The sequence below is a fragment of the Lates calcarifer genome, linkage group LG7_1 (assembly GCF_001640805.2).
Source record: "Lates calcarifer isolate ASB-BC8 linkage group LG7_1, TLL_Latcal_v3, whole genome shotgun sequence".
NCBI classification, from domain to species: domain Eukaryota; kingdom Metazoa; phylum Chordata; class Actinopteri; family Centropomidae; genus Lates; species Lates calcarifer.
Window position 1 is genome coordinate 4,008,564 of NC_066839.1, and position 12,673 is coordinate 4,021,236.

Genomic DNA, 12,673 nt, shown 5'->3' on the forward strand with positions numbered 1-12,673 from the left:
ATTCAAAACTTATTTCCCAATCTAGATGAATAAGAGACACAATGTTACAGACTCTAGTGATGTTAATATCCATACTTAACAAACAATATTTACTTTTACTTATCTTAAGCCCCCAGTGATATCTTCAAATGTTTTGTTTTGTCCAGCAATCCATGATCTAAATCGCATCGCATTGTATCGTATCGTATCGTATCGTATCGTATCGTATCGGAGCCGTTTTTGCTTACTAAATGACTCAAATGATACATTGTTAAAATAATTGCAGATTATTTTGTTGGCAATTAATCGATTAATTGATTAATTGTTGCAGCTCTAGTAAAGTCTATGACTTTAATTCAACCTTAAAGAGTCAAAGTCACCTCACCCCTTACTGAGGAGTTGTCTGGTGTGTGTATGTGTTGTGGTTGCAGCGTGTAGGTGTGTGTTTGTGTGTGTTACCTGCAGGGCATCATAGTACATCTTTTTGCCTTCCTCATCAGTCTTGTCAGACATCAGCCAGGCCTTGAGCAGGTACTCATAGAAACTGTCACCCAGGCCACCTACAGACACGTGATCTGCAACACACAGATAAACAAAGATTACAATATCACACACACACACACACACTCTCACATGTTCACAGACCTCCTACATGTCTGATGGTGTAAATTACAGCTGTCATCATGGTTGAACCTATCCATAGATCATCCTCACATGGCACAGGGTTGGATGTACGTGTGAAATATACAAGCAAACATACCTTCATCTATACTACCATACACATGAGTGCGTGTGTGAGTGTGTGTGTGTGTGTGTGTGTGTGGAGTGGTTATTATAGGTGAGTGTCCAGCCGGGCCAGCTCTGTACCTTCCTGTTTGCCCTGCTGATTGTCAGTGAAGGCTCATCCATATGCATGTGTCATTAACAGAGTCCGGCCCTGTTTGTGGAGTGCAGAGATTAAATGTCGGCTGCAATCATCTCGAAGTGAAAAGAAAGGAGGCCGGCGGTGAAGATGGTTTGGTTGCGAGCCGATAAGAGCACCTGGCTGTCTATGAGCTCAGTATTAAACCAGGAACAAGAGCACCAGACAATCGAGAGAGAGCTCGAAAATAGAGCATCAGTGATCTGCCAAACAACACTTCAACTGTCTGATTATAATAAAAGTCATGAAAAACGACCACATATTTATGCACAAACACGTTTTTCCGATACATAATTAGAAGCAGAGAGATGATGGAACCTATGACTCAACATTTCCTCTCCACACAGGGAAACATAACAGCTGTTTGGTGAAGACATAATCCTACCAACATGGCTAGGTCTTACATGTACAGTATATGAAAGAGGCACTGTGGGAAGGTTGTGGTGGGGAGATATTTTTCAGACAACATTAGGCTGCAAACATCCCCAGGTCATAATTTATTCAACAAATGCATTCCCATCACTATTGCATAATTTCTTTCTAGATGAAAAACCCTCTCTGACTAAGACAAGCATAAAAGGCTTTTTTTCTGTGAGTGAGTGAAGGTTTTTTTTTCTTTTTTTGTTAAAACTTGCTGTTTCTATTCAGCATTGCAAATTGAATATGTCATCATTTGCATAAAATACTTGGATGAAAACACAGGTACTGGCTCTGGTTAAGAGTGTCAGATAAATGCCAACGGTTGTTAACTGTGGACGTGCTTTCAGTAGTTTTATTCAATATTTCAATACATCTGATAATAAAAAGTAAGTAGACCAGAGGTGCAGGTCCATATTTAACCATCACAGATACTAACAGGCCTCTAATTAAGGGCTGGGTATCAAAAACAACACCAGACACGACTGTAATACATTCAGAAGCATATCAGTGGATATAAAAGACTCAAATATAAAACTGGATCAAAGGATTTCTAATTTAATGCCACACTTTTCTTGTGTAAATCAAGAGAATTATGCCCTGATTTTATGTAGAACAGTCACTGGTCTGAACAAACATGATACTTCTACAAGGTAAAATGGGTGCTAGAATAATTAAGCATGAAAAACTATTACGCTTCCTTCATTTCAAATCTGAAATGCTCAGTAGCTGGGAGCGGGGGAAGAAATCTTAGCAGGTCTTAACAGTTTTTGGAGACACTGCTTTGGCTTTTCAAGTGATATCAATCTCTCTTTCCACCTCTGGATGTGCGCTTTCCAACTGATTCAGACGCCACAGTCTCACGACAGTAAATTACAGAGAACATGATGATTCTGTAGTACTTTGTATGCGCAACAGTGTTTCAAACAACGTCAGTTTTTAATCCATTATTGGTCTAATTTGCCTAATCTTCACAGTTCTCTGTAGGTGGCTGAAATGAAAACACAGCAGGCTGAAGAATCATTTTCCTGATGTTGTGTTTAGTTCCTGGTGCTAAACAAGGGAGACTAAGGACTCAGAAATTTGAGATTTGAGAGAGCTGGCCAAACACCCACTGAACACTGGACATTTGACAAGTGGTGTTAAACATAAATCCAACTGGATCCCATGTTTAGATTAAAGGAATAGTTTGACATCTTGACTAAAATTAAATGGAATATTGGTACCACTCTCTTATCAGTCCTTTAAATATGAAGCTCCAATCAAAAGAGTTTAGCTTGGCATAAAGAGTGGATGACGGCAAGAGGTATTTGTTGTAACTACATTTTTACTGCACAGACAAGGAAGTGGTGTCACTTTTCTCATCTGTCTCACGGAAGGAAAGTGAATGAGCATATTTCCCAAAAAGGCTGAACTATTCCTTTAAGAACTTGATAGCTGTGAGACTGTCAGTTTGTTCTGAAGTCCAGTTTCTGCTCTCCAGAGGACAAAAATCTCTCAGAGCAGCTTAGAGAAAGGGTTGAAAAATGGATTTTGATATCAGTTTCACCCCTGCTACTTGTCGGTGTCATTTTCATTACATCTACTCGGTTGACAGTTTTCTCATGACACATGACAACCGGCATTAGAAGAGACTTTTCCCGCTGGATTCCTCCTGTACATCACTTTTCTATCATATATCGCTCTCTCTGATACTCCATGTTATTTTCTCTCTTTTTCCTGAACACCTCCGATCTTCCTCTTCCTCAAAGCCTCACCTATCATTATCATCATCACCTGTTCAGTTACACAGGTTTGAAGAGTCTGATAATGGATTTGAAATTATACCCCGTTACTGCAACCTGTCAGGAAAACAGGAGTGTGGACGTACATGTGTGCACAGTCCGATGTTAAAGATAGGCACTGGGGGTGGAGTGAGTCTGAAAATACTTGACATTGACACGGGTAAATAGTGGGTTACAGTAATGTGAAGAGAGTCAACAAGGTTCAAACAGAAATGAGGGATGAGGAGGATTGAAAAGAGGGAGGAGAGGAAGAGGACGGGACACATTACTACAACCATCCTGCATAACTGGTCCGACACCGGTCTCGATTTAGTTAAAAAATAACATCCATAAGTTACCTTAAAGCACAGATAACCTGCACCACAGACCTCTGATAACTTCATTATGATAACTTCATTAAAACACACAATGTGAAAGGGTCATATTTTACTGTGGATTTATCTTCAGCCACTGTTGCCAGAAATTCTTATATGGCACTTTTCACACAGAAGAGTGACATAACATTTGGGCTGCACCTACTGATTATATTAATTACTTATTATTTTGCTGATCATTTTCTTAATTAACCAGTAACATTCAGCCCATGAAATGCAAGAAATTAGTCATTTCAAATGACTTGCTTTGAGTGATTTTAATTTATTATCATGGACGAAATAGAAAACCAGCAAGTATTCACATTTAAGAAACTTCATGCATGAACTGTCTTTTTGGTATTTTTGCTTATTTTTAAGTGATGATTAAAATAGTTGCTACTACTTCATCTAATTATTGTTTCATCTCTACTCACCATAGAAGGTTTTAGCTCTGGGTTACAGTGTAGATGTGAGAGCTCTTTGAGGAGCTGGAGAAACTGTAGTAAAGGATCATTAATGTACGATAATTGGGGGCAAGTTCACGGACAAATTAAAAAATAATGAACACCTTTAAAATTCTGAATCTGAGCTGGAGAAAGTGTAGTGATCATAATAAGAGAGATATGTGCACTCTCCTGGTTTTCGTCAGAACAAATTACAGGTGTAGAATAGTTTTCTTTGAAAGTTTAGCATAAAGTGCACTGCAGTAATTCAGACAAGCTGTAATTTGCATGTCATCTTGGGAAAGAAAAGGTTTAACCTTAGTGACATTCTTCCAGTGATAAATGCAGATTTTTATTAATGTTTCTGATATCATTCTGGAAGTCCAGGTTACTATTAACTTGAAGGTTTTCAGCCTGTTATTTTCATCTTAATTAGATGTGAAATCACCATCTGTTTCTCTGTCTACTTCATCTGTCAGTCTGCGGCAAAAATTATGAACCAGTCTTGCATTTGTGTCTGAAATACACCTTAAAATTTCTGAGCAGAGCAGCAAGCGTTTGGCTTGATTAATGACTGTATCAGGGTTATGTGATATTATCCATACAACTGACTGTTCCAAGCAGAATAAACTACCACTACATGGGTTGAGCCTTGAGGCACGAGCTAAGAAATATTCACTTTTTCTTTAACTGGTGGAGGACCAACCCATTTTTACTGACGGTTAATGAGGATAGTCCAATGTAATACGAGGAGCTGTAAGGAGTATCCCAGAAACACACTGACAACTTAAACCCTTTAAAGCTTTAATGTGAGTGCTGACTCAGCAACAGGAATACCTAGTTCCTGGAAGAAAAATGGGAGCAGCACATGTGTTCGACAGGTGGAGGAGAAGCCCTCTGGTCACACTGGTGATGCCCAGTTAATGCTGAGCAGTGGCTGTGACTCTGTGTGTTTCCTCTTCTCTGCATGAGTTGGCAACACAGGTGACCGTGAAATCGGTTTGCTACCTGGTGAGTTACCCACTGCTGATATGCCTATATCTATTAGATGACTGTTAACAGTGGGCAGTTGATGTATGTTAATGATAAAATCAGTTTCCTTGCTGAATTAGCCTGCTGACATTTACATATGTCAATACAAACAAGAAGCAAAAGCACAAGTGCTGGTTGGCACAGCATCTAAGAACCGATCCCAAGCTAAATGAGAGTGTTCCAGCTCAAGCACTGTTATGACATTTAAGTACTATACACACAGGGACTGTGGGAGAGAGCCAAGAGGCACTTACGTTGGCCCCACTGGCCGCTGTTAGGGTTCAGGTAGTTGGGGTACAGCCCCTGAGGTTTGTCCAGGCGGTTGAGGACTTTCCTGATGTTCATTACCTTGTAATAAAAAGAAATGGAACATAAATGAAACAGGTCAAGCTTAATCAAAACACCACAGGTGCACTGATAATAAAATATATTAAGTGTTTATACGTAAACTGTTGCAAATGTGAAATTTTATCTGTGTGTGGAAATAAGGTAAAGAGGAGAGGAGTCATTTTTGATTTCAGGAAGGCATCTCTCTAAACTCCCCGACATTCCACACTCTTCAAAAGTGCAGAAGTGGAAATGGAAATCCTGTGTAAAGGCAGCCAGTAAGTGTGAAAAAATAATATTTTCTAGCCTCTGCTATTTCTGTTACCTTCTGAGCAAACTCAGGATTCCCAGAGAGTTTGCTGAGGTGCATGAACTCCAGATGCAGGGTGCCGTACTCTGCCAGGATACTGCTGCCGCCGGACGCCCAGGGCCAGTTTCTCCCAATACCACTGCGGAAACGGGAAAAGAGAAGACAAAGGTTTCTGTTAATAAAAAAGAAAAATGATCTCACCATCTTCTTTAGAACTGCATGGAGAACCACCTCCTCCACATGTTTTAACTTGTGCACACTTTCATTCTTAATGAGACCCCCAGGTGGTTTGTGGACAATAACACAAGGATACAGGATGAGTCATGTTAGAAAAGCCATTCACCAGAAAACCACAGAACCTGTTTGTCTTGATATTAAACTGACAGCTAAAAAGAGGAGATAAATCCTCACAAACTCAGGTTAAGACTTTCTCAGTGACTCAGCAGAAGTACTTCAAATTGTAAAGACGATTAAAGCACTGCTGTAATTTACATGTTATTTTAGAAAGCCATTAGTATTTGTCGTCTGTAGCTGTCGTAATAAGAGATTCTTAGACTGAGGTACATTTGTGACACTAAAATTAAACTAAAACTTCATCTGCCATCTGTCACATTTATGAGCACGATTGTGTTGCTTTTTTTTTCCCACAGACTTGACTTTGGCAGCACATCTTATCCGTGCTGCTGTCTGTCTGTCAGTCAGAGCTTGCTGGACCGCTCTCTCTCCCCTGATGCTGCTTGCGGTGACAACGAAGTTGCACCGACTCTCAGGCCATATGTGAAAGTCTGGCATGCTTGACAAGGACAGAGGACCTAGCAACAGGGTGTCTCTCTATCTCTCTCTGTGTGTGTGTGTGTGTGTGTGTGGATCATTAGAGCCAGTGACAGATCACTTCCAGGACAAGGACTGATGACTCTGGTGGCGATGCTTCAAGTAACTACTCATGAATACATATTAACAATTCTCTACACTGTGCAACACACAGCAGGACGTCTGCACTACAGTAAGTACATGGAGACGCATGAACATGAACTGCACTCACACACTCACACACACACACACACACACTTGTGTAGAGGAAGCAGGAGCAGGGGAGACATCCAACAAATGAGAAAAAGGGGGGGGGGGGGGTGAATTGGGAGAAGTGCCATACACACACATCTCTTCAAAGAGGTGGATGAACATACTAATTATCCCCCCTTCAAATCATCATGCTGCACAAGCCATAATTTGTTTCCCATTACACCATGGATTTAATCAAGTCAACCAAACACAGGCAGGACCACACAGCATCAGAGACGGGGTTCGGGGTCAAGGAACGTACTGGAACTAGTGAGGGAAAAATCCCATCACTGCAGAGACCCTGATTAAACTGGGAGCTGTGTGTTTGTTGGCTTTAGACTGATGCAGGCATTAGAATGGGATGTTGGAGTCTACAATTACCTGCACAAACATTTAATGTAGTCATGTGGTTGACATGATGTTTTCTTAACTTAAACCCAAAATACACAGTGTGTTTTCCAGCCTCTTCCAAAGGAGCACAACATTATTTCTTAATCTCTACGGCTGCCTCCACCTCCCCTCAGTCAACTGTAGACTCGATCTGTCTATCCATCTTTTTCAATCCCTTTATAAACCCCGTGATGAACGATAAATCCCTTCTCTCGGGTAGGAAGGGGGAGGCGGAGGGGGAGGCAGACACACACCTTTCCAACTCACCCCTGTCCACCTCAATCCCCCCAAAGCCCTGCTGTGAGAAACACAAAATCCCTGTTAAGGAGAACAAAACAAAAGACAGCAGGAAAAGCTGCTGCATAAACCAAACAGACACAAACCAATGAAGTGCAGATATAAAGTGTAATACTGGTGGACAGATAGATGAGGGTGTGTTTGGAATATCATTAATCTGGCCAGGGTGAAAAGTTTTAGAAAAACAAATTCTAAAGACTATTTGAGATGTGTAATGCTTTCTGGACCTTAATTAAAAATAAAGATGTTCAAAACACCAGAGCTGTCAAAGCAGTCTGCCTGTTTGAACACAGCTATTGAAGTTATTAAAGTATGTGGACAAAATAAAAATACTGAGAATATACTTGAAGCAACATAATGGAACTTCTGAAATGAATAAATAACAGTCTTGACCAAGTGAATACACTCAGGGATTTTACTCCCACAGCTTTATTTGGTCTGGTGTGCCCACTAGTTTATGGTGGCTAATGCTAGCAAACATTAGATCAGATAATTTGCTGTATAATTGACATTACTAAGTTGGTTCGCTGACTGCAAACTGACTATATATTTGCAATAAAGCTGTGACTTCTTAATTTGAAATTCAAATTCTATTCAACATGGTGAAGAAATTAAATATTTCATCAGTTATCATCGTCTCAAATTCAATATTTACAGTTCAGTAAACAGTAAACACTGGAATAGAAATTACATTTCAGTGCAAGATATGAATAAACAGTCCAAAATTTAATTTAATAGAAGGAAGTGGCAAACGTAAAAGCACTTATTTAAATGAACTGAGAGCTGTTTTTTCAGATATAAACTAAATGTTACTTCTGCATGTTTAGTTTTGACTGTGGAGACAGTAACTAGGTCTGTCCCAGATGATATGAGGGGTCTGGACAGCTCATAAAGTAGCAGCAGGTCAGAAATGTATTTTCTACACTGTTCAGAAACTAGCCAGCCATGCTGAATATCTGAGAAGCAATCTGTAACTATTATTTTGGGTGCTGCAGTACCATAGGTGGTAGACTTATGGGTAAAGAAAGATACATTCACTGACCACAACATCTGAGAAGTCCTGTGTTAGCATGTCGACAACATGAAGCTCTACAAATGAACAGAATGTTAATATTAAGCTTAGTTCAGGATTGGGGTTAGAGATAAGATAGAAGATAAGATTAGACTATGTTTATCAGGAGACAACTACTATTGTCCCTGCACTGTATTAATTTAAGAGTGGAAAACACCTCTGAGAGCGACAACACCTGTTATGACAAACCACAGCTGACTACAGGAGAGGCTGTTGAGGAAACCAACTGGACACAAACCAACAAGCATCACTGGTGTCAGAGAGATGAGGGTGAACTTTTAAATATCAGTCTGACCTCTCACGGTGGCTGCTCGCAGTGACAGCTTACAGGTAAACCCAGTAAAAACACCGGGTCAGAGAGATGCATCTGCTCCATTTTGGGCTAAATGAACCTGTTTGAATAGCTGCTGAGGGACATTCAGGCCTGCTGTTCTGATGGAAACTCATTGTTGCTCCAGTCACTTCCCGCACTGGGAGTGGAAACTGGCATTCATCCACTGGCATAGAGCACAATACAACTGTATTAGTCCATCTGATGGGAGTCCACTGTTGTGTTTGACTACTGATGCAGATGTCCCGGTGGCCCAGTTTCCAGAGCACTGTTAACAACTTGCATGCTCTACATCTCCTTTCTCACATGGGATGTAATGAGACTTATTACAAACTCTAAGCCATAAAAGACACTGACTATACTGCAAAAGTGGTCAAGGTTTGAACTTAATCTTTACAGAGGTCTTGACTGGGTTTCATCCCAATGTAATGTAATGGTCTGTCAATGATATCTACTGTAAGATGGTAATGGATTTCCCCTGTTTTCTTGTGATCTCAGTTGGCTTAATTTCCACAACAGTAAGGGGTATGAAGATTTACATTAAACACTGGCTGAATAAAAAGTCTGAGTTTGTTGGAATTCAGCTCAATAACAGGAGCCGCAGCGGTGTTTCTGACTCTTCATAACAATGCTCTCTTTTGATGAAATGCTTTATTCCAAACAGACGTGATGTAATGCAGCGCAGTGAGAAAAGCATTCAGTAATTCTTTTTGCAAACTGGACTGGAAATGTTAATTAAATGTTACGGCGACCTAGAACTAGAGGACTTTTGAGAGATTATGTTGGGCTTACACCATTGTATCAAAGCTGATATTGAACTTTCATTATGAATCAAGAGATCAGCTGGGATCATCCACCTCTGATAGAAGTGATATGATGCAGTTTGTTTGGCTAATAGGAGACCATGCCTGTAGATTTTAATTAATTTGTACAGCCCACGTTTCATCCTGTTTCATAACTTTCACAATGATGATATGAAATCAGGTCATTCTATCATTGGTATGAATTTTCTATCTCAACTTTAAATCCAACAAGAGCAAGAAACCCTTAAAAACTAGAAATTTCTCCAAGCTTGAGGACTTTGTCTCCACTTTCAGCCTGTACAGCTGTCCAACATCCACACTAAAACAAGTTGTAAAAGCTAAAAAACCTTAGCCAAAAGCTTAAGTGAGATCAAACTCTACACAGAAAGGCCCCGACTGGCAGAGTTTCCATGTTCTCCCAGTGCCTGTGAGGTTTTCCAGCTACTCCAGTTTCCTCTCACAGTCCAAAGACATGTAGGTTAGGTTAACTGATGCCCACAGATGTGAATGTGAGCACGAATGGTTGTTTGTCTCCTCCAAATCATGTTGCCCTGCTTTTAAGCCAAGAAACAAAAAGACCAAAGGCTCAAGGGGTCCACACAACAAATATGGATCCAAAGCCTTGACCTAGAAAAAAACTAGGTCATTACAGATTGATGCCACTGTGACTTATGATAGTTTACATTGGAGGACATATTCTAGTCCTTTTGGTGTCTTTTCTGTCCTGCTTATCCTTTTGGGGGTGTCCAATCTTTTTATTATTCAACCTCTCACACCTATAGCCATTTCCTGGCCAGCTGTGAAATGACAAATTGTAGCTTGGTAGTTTTATACCCTCCAGTCCATTCTGCAGAGCCAACCACGGCGATTTTAATTCTGTGGTGCCAAGCAGTAACCTGGAAAAACAGAAAAGGCATTCCATCTCCATAAATTAGCATGTCACACCAGGATGTGCCCTCTCACGCTCTTCTAGTATTATGTTGGAAAGCACTCCTCCAATTCATTTGTACTCTGTGGTTGGATGAAGCCTATATTTTTGCCCAATCCTCTCTCTCTTTTTTTTTGTTCCCAACCCTTTCACTCCTCCTCACCCGTGCCATGACCTCACTTTTCCTCCTGATTTTCTTCCCTCAATATCTCTTTCTCTCTGTCTGAAAATCTATCGCACTTGTCCTCCTCTGGGCACAGAGAAAATGTGAATTGCGATAGATTCACAGTTAGCAACTTAATTAGAGGCCTTAAATCACAGCTGCCTTCCACTGCCTTAGGTTACTGCTGAGGAGAGCTGCACTGGGTATGAGTGTGTGCATTTCTGTGCGTGCACTTTGGAAAAAAATAAATCTTGAATACCCTGAATGCAAGACTTTTCTTTGTTGTTAAGAAATGCCTCAGGGCAATGAGACTGTGCTACTGCCAATACCATGATTGTGTGTCTGCTGTATGTATGTGTGTCTACTCATATCTGTGGCCTGATGTAACTCGAACCTAAAAATTAAAATGAAAGCCACAAACCCTTACCAAAACAATTAAGATCCCCAATAACCTGATTTTATATTTGAAATAACGTCACTGTTATCATTTGTCCACCAGAGAGCAGTTGACAACGCTTATTTTTCAACTGCACATTGTGCTGCTCAGTACATATTTGGTCACGAGTCTGGAATAACCAACTTTAAAGGTGTTGTATGTAAATTTTTAACAGCTGTTTACTTAGTTCAGCATCAAACTTCATTCCTTTACTTGACAAGAACTGTCTCCAGTTGTGGAAAGCAACACAAATGCAAACGACCATCATCTCCACCGCCAGGTCCGGTGAGACACGTGATAGAAACAGAAGCAAAACAAGAGATAAAGTTTCTGTTGCTTTCCACCACTGGAGACAGCTGGCGAATAAAGGACTTAATGACTTCTTCCGTTGCCGCTATGCTGATGACACCCTGTTCTCTGACACAGACGTTAAGGTGTATGTCCTTCTGTCAGGCACTACAGACTTTATTCTACTGTGTCACTCTACAGTTACTCTAAATTAAAATGCAAGCCAGCTCCCTTAAATGTTATTAGAATGTCATCAGTCTTTACTAAGCAAAGACTTTCCACACATCCACTGGATTAACAAGTTCATGCTCCTATCACATCTAGAAGAAAAGGGTGCATGACAGAGTGGCACTTTGCAGGGTCACCCAGTGTGACAACCTCACCAGGCTGTGCTAATAGAGCCATTCTCCATCTAGGCCTATTAATCAAACTTCAGGACCCCAAGAGCTCAGGATTGATTACTTTAGCCTCTGAGTCTGTAGCTGAAGGAGCAAATCTGCCAATTTTTTTTACATTTTCTTCTGTGAGATAAAAAAAGAGAGCAGGGGCAAAGGAGTTAGCCTGGACTTTGCAGCGTCATTAAGATGATGACATTGCTTCTAGCAGCAGTTTGGCTGGAGTGTAGATATTTTCCTTGAGTTTCTGCATTCTGCAATTGGTGGGACAGCTAACTTGGAAATATGTGCTGTAAATATTATTTATATGCAGCTCTTTAATTCTCTGAAAGAGCAAAGTCTGCACAAGACAATAAGAGAGGGAAAGAGATCATATCAAAGTGAATCCCAACAGGCTGAAATTTTCCCAGACACTCGGAAAACCGCACCGAACCTCTCTGATGAACATCTGACTGAAATTTACCACTTAACATTTCAAAATTATTTCCTTGCCATTTGCTCTTAGCATGGTGTTGGCAAAATGTTTGTTTTTCAAACCGTTTACTGCCAATTAAAAGGAAAAAAAAAAGATGTGTTTATGTGTGTGTGTGTGTGTGTGTGTGTGACACAATCATCACCATGATGCGTGTAGAGAGGAATGAACAACTAATTCAGAGGTGGAGCACAGATCCAGACACCTCAGTACAACACAACACACACACACACACACAGACACACACACATTCACACAATGTCTCAACCCTTTAAGGCCAGTCAGTATGCAGTGCAGTGGGAGTGATTTGCAAAAGCTTTATCAGCCTGAATGTTAATAGAAGAGCTATGGGACATACTGGCCAAAGCAGATAACGACTGGGTAACTGGTGTGTGTGTGTGTGTGTGTGTGAGTGTGTGTGCATCTGTTTGGAAAAAGTAAGAAAGAAATAAAATGTCAGAGGACATAG

General features: G+C 40.5%; 1 protein-coding gene across 1 annotated transcript in view; it reads right to left on the bottom strand.

Moving 5' to 3' along the window:
- man1a1 (mannosidase, alpha, class 1A, member 1) overlaps positions 1-12,673 on the bottom strand; it is a 129,676-nt gene that overhangs the window by 14,982 nt on the left and 102,021 nt on the right. The window contains exons 6-8 of the mRNA XM_018679515.2: positions 5,583-5,706; positions 5,185-5,278; positions 439-554 (exon numbers count right to left, since the gene is read on the bottom strand). Of these exons, the coding sequence (XP_018535031.1) occupies positions 439-554; positions 5,185-5,278; positions 5,583-5,706 (334 nt within the window). The remainder of the gene's footprint in view (positions 1-438; positions 555-5,184; positions 5,279-5,582; positions 5,707-12,673) is intronic.